General features: G+C 41.0%; 2 protein-coding genes across 15 annotated transcripts in view; one reads left to right on the top strand and one right to left on the bottom strand.

The window, feature by feature from the left end:
- The window catches only part of LOC141768708 (dedicator of cytokinesis protein 3-like), a 239196-nt gene that overhangs the window by 217210 nt on the left and 2504 nt on the right, over positions 1-19482 (bottom strand). The window lies entirely within an intron of this gene.
- On the top strand, positions 4996-7412 carry LOC141776514 (uncharacterized). The gene is made up of 2 exons (XM_074650155.1): positions 4996-6867; positions 7142-7412. Exons 1-2 carry the CDS (start codon positions 4996-4998, stop codon positions 7286-7288), a joined length of 2019 nt encoding a protein of 672 aa, XP_074506256.1. The 3' UTR covers positions 7289-7412.

Raw genomic sequence — 19482 nt, 5'->3', positions numbered from 1 at the left:
TTATGATAATCACATGCAGTTTGGGGCAAGTCAGAGTCAAGTCAGCACACTGACACACTGACAGCTGTTGTTGCCTGTTGGGCTTCAGTTTGCCATGTTATGATTTGAGCATATTTTTTATGCTAAATGCAGTACCTGTGAGGGTTTCTGGACAATATTTGTCATTGTTTTGTGTTGTTAATTGATTTCCAATAATAAATCTATACATACATTTGCATAAAGCAATCATATTTGCCCACTTTAATGTTGATAAGAGTATTAAATACTTGACAAATCTCCCTTTAAGATACATTTTGAACAGACGATGTGCGATTGCAATCAATCAGGATTAATCATTCCAGCCCAAACTCTGATTTTGAGCTGCTCCCGTCTGGCCGTCGATTCAGGGCCCCGAGGGCGAGCCGGAACATGTACAAGAGGTCTTTTATTCCCCATGCCATACAGGTACTGAATGCGAAATGACTGCAATACGGAAGACCTAAAGTATTTTGAAAGGTGTATCTTATCCCCATCTGCTGCTGCTGTTTCCTACCCATTTGTACAATTGTATGTCTGTTGTTGTATGTTTTGTAACAGTGCGGAGTGTTTTGCTGACTCTATGTTTTTTTATGTTTTTTTTATTGTCCTGATTATCTGCTGTGTCATGTTTGAATTTATCTTGTATGTACTAGAGAAGCCAAAGACAAATTTCCACTATGGTGAACAATAAAGTCAAAGTAAGTAAGTAAGTAATCATGGACAATCATGAGATTAATCACAACTAAATATTTTAATTGATTGACAGCCCTAAATATTATCCAATTTAACTCTATGGGGTTGCAGCCTGCCTGGTCTCCAATAAATTACATTCCCATACAAGGAAACTGCATTGTCAATTACATTTGAGACATGAAGCTGGTGGTTCCCTGCTGTGATTTAACTTTACATGGAGGCCATTGGAATAAGATCTAAAAGGACATTTTTATTTCAGAGACAGACATGAAAAGTGGGGGGGGCGAGAGTACAGAAGATGCATCTGGAGATTTGAGATAAAGGCAGATAAAGACAGGGGGAGTTACAGATGGAAGCAGCAGACTGAGATCCAGGGGAGGGAGGCAGAAAAAGGGAGCGTGACACTGACATATATATTCAGGCATAGAGATTAAAGTCTCAAGTCTAAAGAGAATCTGAGAGGAGAGTAAAAAAAAAGACCCTCTTGGAGTCCACGGGGCTATCAAAGCTCTGGACACAGTATGTGCCGAGTCAACAGCAGCATTGGGAGCCAGAATAGAGGAGATGTTGAGTGGAAGCTTCACTACTACACTGACATTAAAACAGACTAACACATAAAGCAACATAATATACAGGCATGCAAACTCATCATGAGTGAAAAAAATGGTACAAAGATGCCTTTTTCTTTTCTTTTTTTTTAAATCGTTCAATTTGGTACATTCGTATCCCTGGCAAAAGCACCAATTCATGCATGAAAAGTGTAATATAAAATATTTTACCTTCAAAAGGTATGCTATTTCTGTCCTTACTGAACAAAAACTTGTACTTATCCAACTATATTTTAGAATAAAAATAACACAAATATCTGTACTTATAATCAACTTTAAAAGGCAATCAGAATCTACCTCAGTCAAAAGAAAAAATTCTTGTCACTTTCATTGATACAATGTCTCTTATTCCGACTGCACACTGACAATCTTTACTAATAGTCCAGTAGTGCAAGTGTCAAAGACCCTGCTGGGGACTGAGGCAGCATTTTTCTCACTGGTTACTTTGATAAACTATTCCAACATTTCCATTTCCAACACTTCTGTACGAACACTGAACAAACACTTTCCCAAAAGGCAACAGGTCACTCACAATAGGTTATAAAACTGAAAAGCATCTATTAATGCAATTAAATAGAAAATACTAAATAAATAAAATAATAAAAACCTTGTAAATATAAAACTTTAGCATTAGGAGGAGTGTTTTAATTAGTTCCACATTGGCTATATGCAATACATATCAATTACTTCTGTAATTGTTTTATCCCATTCCGCTTTTGTGTTTTAAAGGCTGCTTGAAAGCAGCGGGGATAAGGAGTTGGGCTCTTGGTTCTTTTTTCCTCGTCCCGGGGATCGGCACATCTGTGTGACGCCGTCGAATGTGCATTAGCTGTTTGATGTGCAACTTTCCATTCACATCTCCTACAATGGTAGAGCGACGCCAACACACCGTCCTCGTGTTATACACAACTCTCTCTTTGTTGCGGTTGTAGCTGACTGGAAAACTGCAGGCTGGTCTTCCAGCTTCAGCATCTAAATTGCGCTCGCCATAGTGTGACTGACTCACACGCCAATCCTGTTGTTGTGCTAACCTCAGCGCTTGTTGCTAGACGTGTATGGCTATAAGTTTCCGAGTGTAACTCACGCTTGTGAATTTTGGTTCCGCATTACGTGCATAAATCTTTTTTGCGTTAGCGGTAAAAATAAACGGTCTATGACGGAATAATTGACTTGTAGACAGAGCACTTACACCCATTAACACCACCCCACCCCCAACATTTCAAATAGTCATCAGATCTGCACGAATCATGTAGGTGACCTATTTCCAAAAGGTGACAAATTTGTATGCCTGTATATACCAAAATAAGAAGGAAACTGCAGGAGTTACATAAAACACACACACACATACTATATAATAATATTCAAAATCCTGCATGCACACACACAAATACACAAGAATAATTAGACACACACACACACACACACACACACACACACACACACAGATGAGTAGTATACTTAGATCGACGAGATGAGTTGTGATTTTAGGTGATATGTGTAAATAATGTACTGCTTGTCATGGAGAAAAGTAATTAAGAGCATTGCTAAGGGGCCGTAAGCTCCTGCCTCCTGCTGAAGTCCCGCTGCTCTGCACATAATCCATCTCAGAGCTTTTTGTCTTTGGTTTCCTTCCCTACTTGGCTGTTGTTCAATATGCAGTTTAGCTTTACAGCAGGGTTGCCTTAGGGTTCATTTCAGTTATGGATCTGACGCACGACTCACTGTTAGTGGTGCACCGTCACTGAATGAGGCAGGAAACACGTGACACACACACACACACACAGTGCAGCGTAGATAGGCTTGTTGCTGCTCGTGATGAGCTTCCCGCCTACATTTGAAAAACCCTGCAGCCTCTCCACCGTGACTGACTGGCAGCTGCACCCGAGGAGGGAGAAAACAAAGATTGGAGGTGACGATCGAATAAGGAAACCTCTCCGCTCCACCTAAATCATTGCTTGGCTGGGTGTGTTTCAGCACCACGGACAGCAGCCAGCAGCTCTCGGGCTTCATCCTACTTTTAATCCATAAACATCCTCACATTGCATACATGCAACTTGAGGGAATGATGGAAAAATACAGCGTTAGGTCCTTTTACAGTATTTTTCTTTCACTGATGTGTTTTTGCGTGTAAACATTGTTTTTCATGGCGAGCCATGAGTGCAAATTTGACTGGATAAATAATTCATATTAAAGTCTGTTTTCTTTGCGTGTGGTCTGAGCATGTTTGCATACATGGGCACTAAATGCATTTCCTCCTGGACTGCATGGTGAAACACAGAATAATACATGAGCCAGCTCAGTCAGGCATGGTAAACCTGAGCATTCACGGTAGCGCCTGATTATAGCTTGTAAAAGTGCCAGGATGATCTCAAAGGCTTTCTTGAAGTCTACCTGGGTCTTGATTCCATTTTTTATCATTCTCACAAATATGGAAATTTTGTAATAGGATATTCCCCCTCAATAACACAGTTCTCCTCCATAAAGACCAATTCATAAATTGATTATATGTAGAATTATGAAACAGGAATTAATGAATCAGTGGTGCACCTTTTATAAAAGTGTTACCAACTAAATAGACAGAGTCTAAGCTAATAATTAGTGTGACATTAGTGAACAAAACTGGAGCAAGAAAGACGAGAGCAGACTAAACTGCAATTATTTGGTAAGAACTGCAAACTAGCAATGTTTATTCAAAAGAAGTGTTCTTTGTCTCAGTATTGTTGCTTCCTGAGTTTTTTTGAGAGAAATTGTACACACACATACACACATGGATAAACATACTTCACTGAGGCCAAACTGAGCCTGAGTGCTGGGTGTATGTCTGCTGGGGACTGTGGTGATGACTTCACCCTCTGTTTAGCAGAGCAATCCTCAGTTGGAAACACAACATCACATCACCAGCTCAGCATCTCTCTCAGTCTGTTTACCCTCATTTCTAATGCAGGAGTACTCAAACTTTTTTGGGCCATGTATCCCCGTAAAGGGGAGAACATTTTCCAAGAACCCCCTCATAATCGCAACACAGATTAAACATAATACTTACTACCATTTGTACTCTTTGATGTCAAAAGTGGCGTAAGAACTTAAGGCAAGAAGGTTTAATTAGCGCCACAGCACCTTTCAAACTTCAAGGTTTTATGGCGATGAAATGCATTAGAAAACACAGTGAAGAGAAAATATTAATTAAATGTAAGCATTGTCACAGTTCTAGCAGTTTTGTATGGTTATGAACATAACTGGGGTATCTACCCGGGGGAAATAAACTGTTAGAGTGAAGGTATAAGCGTGAACTGCTTTGGTTGGCGATTTCCATAATTCTTTGAATTGGTAAAACCCAATGGTACCGAAAATTTATTTCACTATATGTCAAGTTAAAGCATTAAAGCAACATTTTGGGAAATTTTCTTACCTGCTTTCTGGAGGAGAGTTAGATTAAAACATTGATTCATTACATTCATATTTTCAAACGTAATCAAACTGGTATCCATAGCAACGATAGAATCAAAGGAATGAAGGAATAGGAGTAGAAAGGAATACGGTCAGCCATCGCCCTTGACGCATCATCACTTCTAGAATGTTGAGAATCTACATATACCCCCCAGCACCAGAAGTTTGGATCAGATCGTTATTTGACTGTGGCAGAGTTGTTATCAAGAGGAGAAGAAACACTGAGACAATGACGGCATACATTGACTTCGACTACAAAAAGTCTGAAATGAAGGATTTCTTCCTCACTACCCTGGAACAAACATGCAGGGTTCAACTGAATGACAGCGAGGCGAAGATCACCCGCAGTACATCTGAGGGGAGAATCCTCCTGGACGTCCAGCAGGACGGTCTGGGCAATTTCTTCGATTGCCTTCATGATCAGCAGGACATCAATTGGGGCCAAGAGAAGGACCTGTTGCAGAGGGAGATATCTGGCCTGAAAGCCCAGCTCGATAAGGCTCAGGCTAAATGTGACCATTCTCCATCTAGGGATAAGTCCCTGAAATCGGAGTTGGATAAGCTTGGCTCGATGCTGAACAAGGCTCAAAAAGACCTGAGCAAGAAGGACGGCATCATCAAGAACAAGGACTTCCATTTGAAGAAGGTTGGCTCGATGCTGAAAGATGCTAAAAAAGATCTGAGCGAGAAGGACGGCATCATTAAGAGCCAGGACTTCCAGTTGAAGAAGGTTGGCTCGATGCTGAACATTGCTAAACAAGACCTGAGCGAGAAGGACAGCATCAATAAGAACCAGGACTTCCTGTTGGAGAAGGTTGGATCGATGCCAAACAATGCTCAAAAAGACCTGAGCGAGAAAGACAGCATCATTAGGAGCCAGGACTTCCAGTTGAAGAAGGACGGCTCGATGCTGAACATCACTAAACAAGACCTGAGCGAGAAGGACAGCATCAATAAGAACCAGGACTTCCTGTTGGAGAAGGTCGGCTTGATGCTGAACATCGCTAAACATGACCTGAGCGAGAAGGACGGCATCATTAAGAACCAGGACTTCCTGTTGGAGAATGTCGGCTTGCTGCTGAAGATCGCTGAAACAGACGTGAGGGAGAAGGACGGCATCATTAAGTGCATGGACTTCCACTTGAATAAGGTTGGCTCATGGCTGAACAACGCTCTACAAGTCCTGAACGAGAAGGACGTCAAAATTAAGCACCAGGACTCCCTCTTGAAGAAGAGTGGCACGCTGCTGAGCAACGCTCGACAAGCCCTGATCGAGAAAGACGGCATCATTAAGAACAAGGACTTCCAGGTGGAGAAGAGGAATGAGGAGAATGAGGCACTTCAAAGGGAATTGGAGGAAAAGGAGTCTGTGCTCCTCGTTGAAAGGAAGATGCTCGCTGTGGCTAAAACAAACATGGAGTGGGAGATGGAGAGCTTGCTCGAGACTGAGAGGGAAGAACTACAAGGACAGCTCAGCAAGACAAAGGCGGACCTCCAAAAGGAGAAGGATGAGGCAAAGACCCATCAAGCCCAGCTGAAGGAGCAGAGAGCAGAGACAGAAAAGCTCACAGCAGATCTGAAAAAGTCAGAAGATCTGCTGAAGACTGAGAACCACTTATTTCTGACGAGGATTGCCACCATCCATAAGGAGAAAGACAAATCCATGTCCAACTGTCTGCAGGAAATGGAAGAACTCCGAGTCGATAAGAGTAAGATCATGGCTGCTCTAAAGTACGCTAAGCAGGAGCTGAATTCTGTACATCTCATGTGGCGGGAGGGCAAGTCTTCCCACTTGGCAGAGCTGGAAAAATCCCAGCACTCCCACCTTGTCCAGCTGGAGATGCAGGACAAGGTGCACAAGACCATCACCGCTGATCTGAAGACAAAGTTTGAAGATCAGCTAGCGAGTGACCGTCTCTTCTGGCAGCAGAAAAAAACCTCCCTGCTGGAGGAGTCTGAGAAAACCAGCGCCTCCTTTATTGCTCAGCTACTCGAGCAAAAACAGAGCAACGACACCCTCGTGGATGCTCTGGGGAAGGCTGCGCAGCAGATACAGAGTCATAGCATCGAGTGCCAGGAGTTATCCCTCCTTCAGGCCAAGGTAGGAATGCTAATTTTGAAAAATGTTCTTAACCGATAACCGACCCTCGTTAATTGATTATTAACCGACAAGATTTATGCCTCGCATCGAAGGTGCGTCAGCTTTTAAGGTTGGGAGTTTGGCTGTTAAGGTGGACCAGCTTTTCTCCTTAAGCTGACGAGCTGCTCCTCTGAGTTTTTTTCAGCTTTTTAAGTAATTATTAAATTATAGCGTTAATCGGTTAAAATGCTTAATGTCGGTTAACAATTAAACTATTAATTATTATCATTCCTAGGCCGCCGAAAGCGTCCAGCAGACTCTGCAGGAGAAAGAACAGGAGTGGACGACCACTGAGAGCTCCCTGAGGATCCAGCTGGAAGATCTTGAGAGCCAGATCGCCAAAAAAAAGAGGAGGACCAAGTGGTACCGGAAGCTCTTCTAATGCCACGCTCAGGAGAAAGAAAATGCACATACACATACATTTGTTCTTTTATTTTGTAAAGTGAAGTGAGTTCACCTTTCTGGTGTGAAACCGGTCCTCACAGAGATATGATTACTAATGTGCACACATAAGCACACATTTGTTCTTGTATACTTGTGAGGATTACTCAGTCTTGACCCCTAAACAGCCCTTGGAAAAGGGTTGTTTGAGGGTTGACACTTCATTTTACTATGGGAAAGTGAAGTGAGATCACTTTTCTGGTGTAAAACCAGTCCTCACAAAGATATGATTACTAATGCCAACACATACATATGCATTTGTTCTTGTATAATTGTGAGGATCAATCTGTCTTGACCCCCTAAACAGCACTTGGAAAAGGGTTGTTTGAGGGTTGACACTTTATTTTACTCATGGAAAGTGAAGTGAATTCACTTTTCAGGTGTAAAACTGATCGTATCTTGAAAATAAAAACCTAAAAAATGGTAATTCTAGACTGCACTCCTCTCATGTGTTATATGAAATGCTTTGCTTCTCTGTCTCTGCTCTCTGCTCCTTCAGCTGGGCTTGATGGGTCTTCGCCTCATCCTTCTCCTTTTGGAGGTCCACCTTTGTCTTGCTCAGCTGTCCTTGTAGTTCTTCCCTCTAAATCTCGAGCAAGCTCTCCATCTGCCACTCCATGTTTGTTTTAGCCACAGCGAGCATCTTCCTTTCAGCGAGGAGCACAGACTCCTTTTCCTCCAATTCCTTTCGAAGTGCCTTGTTCTCCCCCTTCATCTTCTTCAACTGGAAGTCCTGGCTCTTGATGATGCCGTCTTTCTCGCTCAGGTATTTTTGAGCATTGTTCAACATCGAGCCGACCTTCTTCAACTGGAAGTCCTGGTTCTTGATGATGCGGACGTCACATTTCAAACTAAATACTTCAGACTTGTTCAATAGTGACAAACAGAAACACATTTCAATGTGAATCATGTTAATACCACTTTGTTTTGCCCTCATATTCCGGGTGCTTTGTAATCAGATGTCGCTTTACCTTGGCCCGCTTCATGGCTTCGTTCGTTGGCACCTGAAGACACATGATGCATTTTAGTCTCCTGTCGCTGTCACTCGATATAACGGTAGTCATATTTTCTCAATTTCGCTAGAGTGGTCTTAGCGTCACTTGACGATATGGACTGACTCAAATATTTCTCCATGCTTGCCAGTTAGCTAGCTGGCTAATAAGCTAAGCTAAGCAGCAGCAGGAACGGTTCATTGCGTCCTGAGTGAAGTGACTGATTCATAACAGATGATATGATGTGTCACAATCATATCAGAGCTTCTATTAGCCCAAAGCTAACGTAGGGGGGAGTAATTGTCACAGTATGCTTGTTTTATTGCCGCAAATGTAGATATGTACTTTTTAATGATACAGCACAATTTTATAATTTAAAGCAAATTATTTCGTGGACCCCCTCACAGAGTGCCACGGACCCCACGTTGAGAATCACCGTTCTAATGCAACAAAAGGTTGTCTTAACATTTTTACAGCCATCATTTGTAATTTTATGATATTATTTCATTTGCATGATGTTTGGCATTGTTGACCTTTGTCTCTAAAATGGACCAGCTACACAGTGGCCTAAATCCTTTCTGGTTTAATACATATCATTATAACATATCACATAACATTATATTCAATTGTAGCATACTATAAACTGTCAGCAGTTTCCTCTGCAGAACAGTGACCTGGTTAGATTGCAGTGTCTGGGGAAACATGCTGGATTTCTTCCCAATTAGATGTTTTTCTCCTCTGAGAATAGCTCTTATTTTACACAAGCTGTATGATTAAAGCTCGAAATCTAGGTCAGTAAACATTCTCACAGGAAAGATAAGTTGCTAAATGCTTTGCTGTGATTGTTTTTACATCTGCAAAGCTCAAATCCAGACAGCTTATAGTGACCCAGCAGGTAGGGGTTCGGTTTCCTGGTCAACAATGGTTTTAGCCAAGCATAGGGTTGCACATAGACACAAAGTGGAAGACTGTAATGCTGTTTTATTTATAAAAACAGTTCCTGGCAGAAATAATCCTAGTCATTAAGACAAACCATAATGGATCCAGGCAAAGAAGCACAGCTTTCCCGGCTACATAGATTTAGAACAAAAGCTGAAGAGGCACTAATATAATGAATGTACTCTGCATTCTGACGTAGTTCTCTTGATTGACTAGTTGTCTAGCTGACCCTTTGCTGTCTAACCTACCTGGGCTAAGATAAAACATAAAACATACTATAATATATCAAGTGTAGGCATTTCCAAAACATAATAAAGTCACTTTCTTTATGTGTTTTGAAACAAATATTTGCTCATCTCATATCCCATGGGTTTTCTCTGGTCACTCAGGTTTGCTCCCAAAGCCCAACATGCAGGTTAGATGAAGTGGGAAAGTAAGTGTGAATATGATTGCATAAGTGTGTTATAGGCTTGCCGCAGTAGTCGATGTTACCGGTGTTACACGGGGTTCGGGCAAACATGATTACATTATGTACCCACCGCCCTCACTGTTATTTCGCTTTTTTTACAGAAATAAAATCCATTTAGTTCATTTTCACGTATCAGGGCTGTGTTATCAATACAAAGCGGGACGATGGATGCTACAAACTGAAAGTAAAAGTGTCTGCTCCGCACGGAGTCTCAGCACAGAGTAGCAGGAGTCAGATTTCAAAGACACACAGATGGGACAAGAGAGTTGACAGACAAGACGATGGCGGAGGATTTGGTGTCAAAACAAAAAGCACCTATGTGGCAATATTTCAGATTTAAACCCAATGCTATAAAGGAAGTATAACGTCAATGAGGCTATCGCTGTGTGGAGGACAGAGCGTTCACAGCCGGTGTGCACGGCGCAGCAGCGCTGGACCAGAAATGCCAGACACACAGCCATAAATAAACGGTAAAGATCGTAGTAAGCGCTCTACACATATTGCCCATCATCTTTCCTTGAAAAACTTCCGGTGTAATCGGTAACACCGATGTTGTCACATTAACTGGTGGGAAAATGTCCTCACCGTCACCATCCAGGGCTTGAAATTAACTTTTTTCACTTCTGCCACTGTGGCAGGCAAGTATTTTTTTTGTCTGCCGCTCAGAAATGTTATCTGCCACTTTTGAAATCTACGCACTAAATGGAGGAATAACATTTTAGATCACAAAAAAAAAAAAGCCTTGTAAATTCCAGTGTTTGAAAGTGAAGTAGACACTACTGTACTGTACTTTGTTATTGTCATCTATAGTGGTTATTTGCATAAAAACACACAATTCAAATAATTAGGACATAAATTATTGTATTTTTATTTAAATATTTGCATTGAAAATGCCAAAAAATCTTGGCATTAGTAGTGCTGCCCACTGGCTGCTAACAGGCGACGTTACTAACTCTCCTCCTGTTGATTTCAGCACGGGTTTGTTGTTCACAATGTTGCATTATCAGGGTAAAAATAGGGTGCGTCTCCTCAGATTTATAGCGCTATGCTTTTGAGCGTTTTTTTTCCCCAGCGCTATGGATCCAGTCCCAAACAAACTCAAGTGTGTATGGTGTTACGATAAGCACCAATAAGAGGAATCGATAGCCACTAAGGCTTGTGATGCAAAGGAATCGGACAACTAGGAACCGGTTCTCAACGGGAACCGATTCTCTATTCCCATCCCTATCACTTTCCCTGTCTGCCAAAGTGGCAGATGGCATGACGATTTTATCAGTCACTGCCAACAATTTACCCGCGAGTGGCGGGTGCCAATTTCAGACCCTGGTGAGACCCCTAATGTGTAAGCCCTGTGATAGCCTGGCGACCTGTCCAGGGTGTACTTCGCCTCTTGACCAATGCTGTGATAAGCTTTAGCCCCACATGAGACCCACACAAGATTGGTCAAGTTGAATAGAAAGTGTAGAGCTGAAGAGAGGCTCCCTGCCTCAGAGCTAGTTGACACATGTTAATGGCTGTAATTTCATTTGAATTGCTACATTACAGCGCAGAGAGAACGAATTGCCTGTTTCCCACGTCACCAAGAGAGATGAGAGAAATACTGTATAACACAACACACAAACCTCTAAAAACAGACTAAATTAGCAAAGAGAATCTGTGTGATGTGTGCTTGTTAACTCGTTGCTTTGAGATGTGATTAAAAGGCCAAGCTAGCACCCTGAGGAAAAGAGGAGCGGGAGATGGAGAGGAGGAGTGATGGGGAGGGAGCAAAAGCAATCAACTTGATTCGCTGTCACTTTCCATAGGCGATGTGGATATTTCAGCCTTGAGAATTATTCTTGCCTTAATCGTTTGCCAGTGGGAGAGTCACGGGAGGGCAGGGGGGAGAATATTGAATTCCTCAGAGACATAGCTTCTAGTATGTAAAGCATTAGGCGCCGGAGCATCAGGCTTAGGTAGAAAGACTAAAATAAGTCTCTGCTGTCTTTGATGAAAAAAGGGCACACAAACACGTCACACATGTAAGCCCTGTTTTATTTTCGACCTTAATATTTGCTTTTATGGAGCTGCATAACAGGTTCAAGGCTTTTTCTTACAGTGATTGAATGGCTTTTATGCTGGACTGAACACAGTCTATTATTGAATTAAAACATGGATGCAGTGGAGAGTAAACCCACCAACATTTTCCAGTCTCATCTAAATTGGACTCCCTTCAGGGGTAATGAATTATTGCTTTTCTGGAAGCAGAAACAATATTTGTTCATCTTCTCCTACATGATTTGTAATAAAAAAAAGCATACAAGATTATGCAGTTAAAAGAGTAAACCAAAAGAAAAAAAGGTTACGTAACCATTTTGTCCCCCCATATGTCCTGATGCATTATTTATTCACGTTATTTTTCTATTTGGACCCTATTTTCTCATGTTTTTGTCTCTAGCTGACTAATAGGACAACAATTTATGAAATTGGTCCAGTACTGAGGGAGAGTGCTGTAGATGGCAGCTGCTCATAGGCTCAATGTAATCCTATTGGGGCAAGCTAGCACCGTCATTTACGTCCAATAAAAGTGTTTGTTTTTGCCATGACAGGCTCTGATTGTTATTATAAGTGTCTAACATTATGGAAAGAGTCTCGCTTGAGGAGAAGTCTCATTCTGAAATTTGGCGAGGTGACGTGTTGCTGGAAGACAATGCTGGAATAGTGGAATACATCCATGATGGAAATGCAAGAGTTTGTTGTGTTGGAGTACAGAAAGCATAGCTTAGTTATCTAAAAGACTATTTTCATCTCTCCAAATGCAAAGTACACAACAGTGACAGATGAGCACGAGCACCGGCAGCAAAATGAAAAGCCGGTTCAGGATAAATAGGTCAGAAAAAAAAACGTTAAAAACAGACGAGGAATAAAAACAACACAAAGAAAACAAAAGGTGAAGTGCTTGACATAAGAAGGACATCCTTTACACGTCTGTCACTTTCAGTGTGACCCAGTTTTCTCACTGTATGCGCTGGTGCACGCCTGGTGTGGGTGTGAGGGATGTGGTGTGGCATGTGTGTCATATGTTGCCCTGTCCACTGGTGTGTGTGTGTGTGTGTGTGTGTGTGTGCGTGTGTGTGTGTGTGTGTGTGTTTCCTCTGCCACTGACCTGACTATTAATAAGAATCAAAACTGTGGCAAGCCCTGCTTTTTCCACGAGTTTGTCATTTCTGAATATCTCAAAAACTTGTTCATAGTTTTGAATTACATTTGGTAGAAATTTGGTGGGCTTGGGTCAAGGAACAATTTCAGTCCACTTGAATGTTGCTGCACTTTGATTTACCAGCCTGCATAGCATCTGTAAATGAAAAGCAATTACTGTGGCTGGTAGAACATCCACCCTTTAGCAGGTGCATTTCATAAAGAGTGTGTTTGGGATGTCTGTTTGTCCATCTGTCTGTCTCTTTGCCTGTCTATCTCTGTGTGTGTGTGTGTGTGTGTGTGTGTGTGTTTGCTGTGTTATCTGTGAGTGTGAGAACTGAGTGCTATGCTGTGCAGCCCTGGGGGAGGTGAAGCTGCATTCAGGAACCTCTATGGGCGCCACAAAGCTGCATTCATCCAACTGAATAGCTGTTTTCTACAACCAGGCACTAGTCATCCCAACTCCATTGGAACGCCTCTATGAGTTACCACTCTCTCTGCCTTGGTATGCACAGCCTTATCCAGCAGAAACACAAATGGCTGGATTAACAAAAGACACAAAACACACTTACATGAATACACTGAAGGGATACGTGACTCTCCGGTTTCAAAGGATCTTCTCGTCCCTTTTTTTTTAATAGATTAAGGATTTCCTGTTTTCTATTTCATCTTTTGTGTACCTGCTTAGTCATGACTTTGACTTGCGTGTACCAAGGATAACTTACTGTCATTGTGAAGGCAAAGTACGGCAGCAATTTGCATATGATGTGCAGTGGGATGGATGGTGGAGAATAACATCAAGTCACAGTGCTGGTTACACAGACGGATGTTTGTCAGTGAGTGTTTCAATCTTTAGATTATTTTACAGTATTAAATCATAGACTATAGGGGTGGGAAGAAAAATTAATTCACCTATGTATCACAATTTCTTTTTTTACGATTTTGAAATGTAGTTTTTAATGCCAGAATCAATATATTGGCTTTGTTTGAGTCTATGCGGAGGTAGAAGAAGGTTACCGCTTTTATTGTTGTAGTCTGAGTAGCGTGACGTCATATCTGTTCCGTATCCATCAACCAAAACAAAACAAATCGCAGTGGATGCGACCTGCACCCTCACATATTAAAACCAAAGTGGTAAACACTACACATACAGTAAAGTATGGAAACACTTTGGGTTTCACACATTGACAGGAAAAGCAGAGCTAGACATCATGGCTAAAGCTGCATGCTAACTCTGTCATAGACAGGAAGCATTATTGTATTGCGGTAACGTGCGGTCAAGCCAGCCGTCACTCACATCTCCGTGGTGAAATCGGACGATGCTACAACTGTAGAGCACCCATATACTGACATTTATGTTAAATGCATTCAAACGGCCCCGATGGAGCTGACCATGGATGTATAAAGAGAACGGAGCTGACGGGAGAGCTAGAGACGGACTTGGCGAAGTTAGCGGAAGTACACACGTGTGACTATGTCCCGTTTTCAAAATAAGATGTTAACAAAGAGAACTGTATGTACAAAATACATATATGGAAATAAGATTTTATTATATTCACCAGAAGTATAAAACATTACATGTCCCTTATGAATTACAAAGAAAATACTACTAATTTGTGAAGGAAATGTCTTTATTCTTTGATTTTCTTAGTTGTTGGAAAAAAAATCAATAAATAATGCCTGACAATGACTGATATAATATTTAACATGCTGAATATCAAAGATTTTTACTGTATTAATTTAGATATTTTCTAAAGTAGAAGTCCCTAAAAGTGTATGATTCAACTTTTCCCCATGGTCTAGTGTTAAAAAAAGTTAACAGAAATCACAATAAATCATATTATCGACTTAAAAATCACAATACATATCGAATCGGCAGCCAAGTATTGTAATAGTATCAAATCGGGAGATACAGACGTAGGCAAAGTTGTTGGTAACGTTCCGTTAAAGAGAGAAAAACCCACAATGGTCACTGAAATAACTTGAAACTGACAAAAGTAATAATAAATAAAAATTCACTGAAAATTAACTAATGAAAATCAGATATTGTTTTTGAATTATGGTTCAGCAGAATCATTTAAAAAAACAAACTAATGAAACTGGCCTAGACAAAAATGATGGTAACATTAACTTAATATTTTGTTGCACAACCTTTTGAGGCAATCACTGCAATCAAGTGATTTCTGTAACTCTCAATGAGACTTCTGCACCTGTCGACAGGTATGTTGGCCCACTCCTCGTGAGCAAACTGCTCCAGCTGTCTCAGGTTTGAAGGGTGCCTTCTCCAGACAGCATGTTTCAGCTCCTTCCACAGATGTTCAATAGGATTTAGATCCGGGCTCATAGAAGGCCACTTCAGAATAGTCCAATGTTTTGTTCTTAGCCATTCTTGGGTGTTTTTAGATGTGTTTTGGGTCATTATCCTGTTTGAGGACCCATGACCTGCAACTGAGACCAAGCTTTCTGACACTGGGCAGCACATTTCGCTCCAGAATGCCTTGATAGTCTTGAGATTTCATTGCACCCTGCACAGATTCAAGACACCCTGTGCCAGAGGCAACAAAGCAGCCCCATAACATAACCGAGCCTCCTCCATGTTTCACATTAGGTAGTGTTCTTTTCTTTGGATGCTTCATTTTTGCGTCTGTGAACATAGAGCTGATGTGACTTGCCAAAAAGCTCCAGTTTTGTCTCATCTGTCCAAAGGACATTCTCCCAGAAGCTTTGTGGCTTGTCAATATGCATTTTGGAAAATTCCAGTCTCGCTTTTTTATGATTTGGTGTCCTCCTCGGTTGTCTTCCATTAAGTCCACTTTGGCTCAAACAGTGACGGATGGTGCGATCTGACACTGATGTACCTTGACCTTGGAGTTCACCTCTAATCTCTTTGGAAGTTGTTCTGGGCTCTTTGGTTACCATTCGTATTATCCGTCTCTTCAATATGTCATCAATTTTCCCCTTGCGGCCACATCCAGGGAGGTTGGCTACAGTCCCATGGACCTTAAACTTCTGAATAATATGTGCAGCTGTAGTCACAGGAACATCAAGCTGCTTGGAGATGGTCTTATAGCCTTTACCTTTAACATGAAGGTCTATAATGTTCTTTCTGATCTCCTGAGACAACTCTCTCCTTAGCTTTCTGTGGTCCATGTTCAGTGTGGTACACACCATGATGCCAAACAGCACAGTGACTACTTTTCACCCTTTAAATAGGCAGACTGACTGATTACACGTTTGAAGATACCTGTGATGCTAATTACAGGACACACCTTAGTTTAACATGTCCCTATGGTCACATTATTTTACATCTTTTCTAGGGCTACCATCATTTTTGTCCTGGCCAGTTTCATTAGTTTGTTTTTTAAAATGATTCTGTTGAACCACAATTCAAAAACAATATCTGATTTTCATTAGTTAATTTTCAGTAAATTTTTATTTATTATTACTTTTGTCAGTTTCAAGTTATTTCAGTGACCATTTTGGGTTTTTCTCTCTTTAACGGAACGTTACCAACAACTTTGCCTACGTCTGTAGGTGTATTGTCCCATACCTACTAGACTGTGGCGGGAACTGCTTCCACCAAAATATTCACAAACATATAGTGAACATGTGGGCGTCTCTATGATTAAACTGTGCTCCTTATGGGGATATTAAATGGCTGCAAGTTTTAACACAATACAATGTTTCAGAGTGGATTTGTCTTTACAGTGTGACAAATCATCATCATGTTTCATGTGAACACTTACTGTTCAGTGTGATATAGTCTACAGAGGGTAATATTTATAGTTGCCTTCCCACACTGTGCACTGTCAGGTTATGGTGGTGTTGTCCTTGTATCATGTCTGCCAGCATGCACTCTGAAACCCTGTAATCTGTGAGGCAATTCAGATTTTGATGTTAAAAGACTGCAAGCAGAGTAAATCAAGACGCCTCAGCATGCAGCCACAGCTGGAGTCGACTGAAGGTATCAAGCAGCAGAAGAAAAAAAACACAACATCTCATTCAAATTCAGGTAATGTCTCTTTCCAATTAACAGAGTGCCGGAGTCATGATTCCCCACATTGACTTCCTGTCAGCAGAGTTCCTGCTCCCTCCCACTGCAAACATTGGTGTAGAGTTTTGCCCGATCGGTCACTTGGAAAGGCCCGGGTAGCTGTCAATCGATATAGCGCTGACTATCAGGGGGCAACTCATTTGAAATCCTTATGCTAATGTTGTTGGACTGTGCAAGTTAGGATAGTTGTTTTACTGAATAGGTGGTCTCAGTGGCACATGAATCAAAAAATGTTAAATAGTTTACAAGAGCGTTTGTTAAAAACTAGGGCAGTCTAACACAAATTTGTTTTAACGCCACTAATTTCTTCAACGCAATAATACAACTTGCGATTTTTAGGTTGTAGCTGACTCAGTTTTAAAGGTAGAATGAAGATAACTAGAAAACCTAAGGAATCCATTGGTACCAACCATGTCATACTAGCCTGTCGCGAAGGAGGCTAAACAACGCTCCAAATTTACGCTAAATTTTGGTGAGGAAAAACTGGCATGGCCATTTTCAAAGTAGTCCCTTGACCTCTGACCTCAAGATATGTGAATGAAAATGGGTTCTATGGGTACCCACAAGTCTCCCCTTTACGATAATCACATGCAGTTTGGGGCAAGTCATAGTCAAGTCAGCACACTGACACACTGACAGCTGTTGTTGCCTGTTGGGTTTCAGTTTGCCATGTTATGATTTGAGCATATTTTTTATGCTGAATGCAGTACCTGTGAGGGTTTCTGGACAATATTCGTCATTGTTTTGTGATGTTAATTGATTTCCACTAATAAATATATACATACATTTGCCCACTCCCATGTTGATAAGAGTGTTATCAACAGAGTGTTATACTTGACAAATCTCCCTTTAAGGTACAATTTTAACAGATAAAATATATGTGATTAATTTGCCATTAACTATGGACAATCATGCGATAAATCACGATTAAATATTTGTATCGATTGATGGCCCTATTGAAAACTCAATATCTCACTGTTTTGTAAAAGTAACAGCAGCAAGTATTGAACAATATTATGAAATGATCTTCTCAGGGTATTAAGGCATGTAGAAACTATTGGTGGGGAAAGAATTGTGTCAATGTCTTCTGATAACAGAAGCCATTGAGTTACTACTGAGGTAGACCATTTGAAGAACTGGACTGATCTGACTAGAACTGGATTTCCCAACAGCTCAGCCATAAATTCTACCTTTACATAGATTATAATGTTCTGTTTTGATTGACACTGTCAGAGAGGGATTCATTTAACTAGATGTTTATTAATGAGGTTGCAGTGTTGTTGAACTGGACTAAATTATACTGAGGTATGTCTAATGTATTGCCTAACACCTCTTTTACTAACACCTAAAAACTTGCCATTATAAGCTCCGTAATGGGAAAATGTGTGGCAGAGCTGTTGCACTGGATTGCATTAGACTGTGTAGGTGTACCTAATAACATGGTGTACACACTAACCAGGCACTGGCCTGATTATCTGCGGATCTGGTGTCAGAGATGAAGTGATCCACATTAAATATGGTTTCTTCATCAATGTCATTATAAAATTCAAGGTTTCAAACTTTTTAGGGCCATGGACCCCTTAAAGAGGAGAACATTTTCCATGGACCCCTCATAATCATAACAATGATTAAGCATAATGCTTATTACCATTTGTACTCTTAGATGCCATTGGAACTATTTGTATTCTAAAACTTTTGAACCTAAATACTTCAGACCTGTTTGATAGTGACAAACAGAAACACATTTCAATGTGAATCATGTTGATACCACTTTGTTTTGCCCTGATTTCCGGCTGCATTGTAATCAGATGTTGTTTAAGCTTTGCTGGATATGGCTCCGTTCGCTAGCACCTGAAGACACATGACCCATTTTAGTGTCCCATCGCTGTCGCTCGATTTAACTCTCGATTCACATTTTCTCAGTTTAGCTAGTTTGGGCTTAGCGTGACTTGAATATATGGACTGACTCAAATATTTGTCCATGCTCGCCAGCTTATAAACTAAGCTAAGCAGCATCAGGGACGGTTCGTTGCGTCCTGAGTGAAGTGACTGATTCATGACAGACTGACGTCATGTGTACCAATAGTTTCTATTGGCCCAAAGCTAACATGGGTGGGAGTAATGGTCACAATGTGCTTGTTTTATTGGCGCAAATGGTCCCCATCTGTAGATATCTACTTTTTAATGATACAGCACAATTTTATAATTTAGACCCTTGTAACACTTTCATGTTACCTAACTTCATAACAATGATGATGAGCTCAACACAGTGTGATATAGTGATTTTAAATTTGGGAAACGGAGGGCATTGGTATTGAATCAGTATCAGAAGATAACCTGAGTTGAGGTTTTGGAATTGGTGCACCTGCAAGGTAGTTTGGATGACTGAACTTTTTCCATGCTTCATTGACAAGATCACAAGATCACATTGACAATGGCACTTCCGAACACTCAGCGGGTCTGGGGTACAATGCAGCACTAATCAATAGAGGATAGAAAAGCAC

Source organism: Sebastes fasciatus, chromosome 1, assembly GCF_043250625.1.
Source record: "Sebastes fasciatus isolate fSebFas1 chromosome 1, fSebFas1.pri, whole genome shotgun sequence".
NCBI classification, from domain to species: domain Eukaryota; kingdom Metazoa; phylum Chordata; class Actinopteri; order Perciformes; family Sebastidae; genus Sebastes; species Sebastes fasciatus.
The sequence above is the reverse complement of the archived record's forward strand: the minus strand, read 5'-3'. Positions and strand labels throughout refer to the sequence as shown.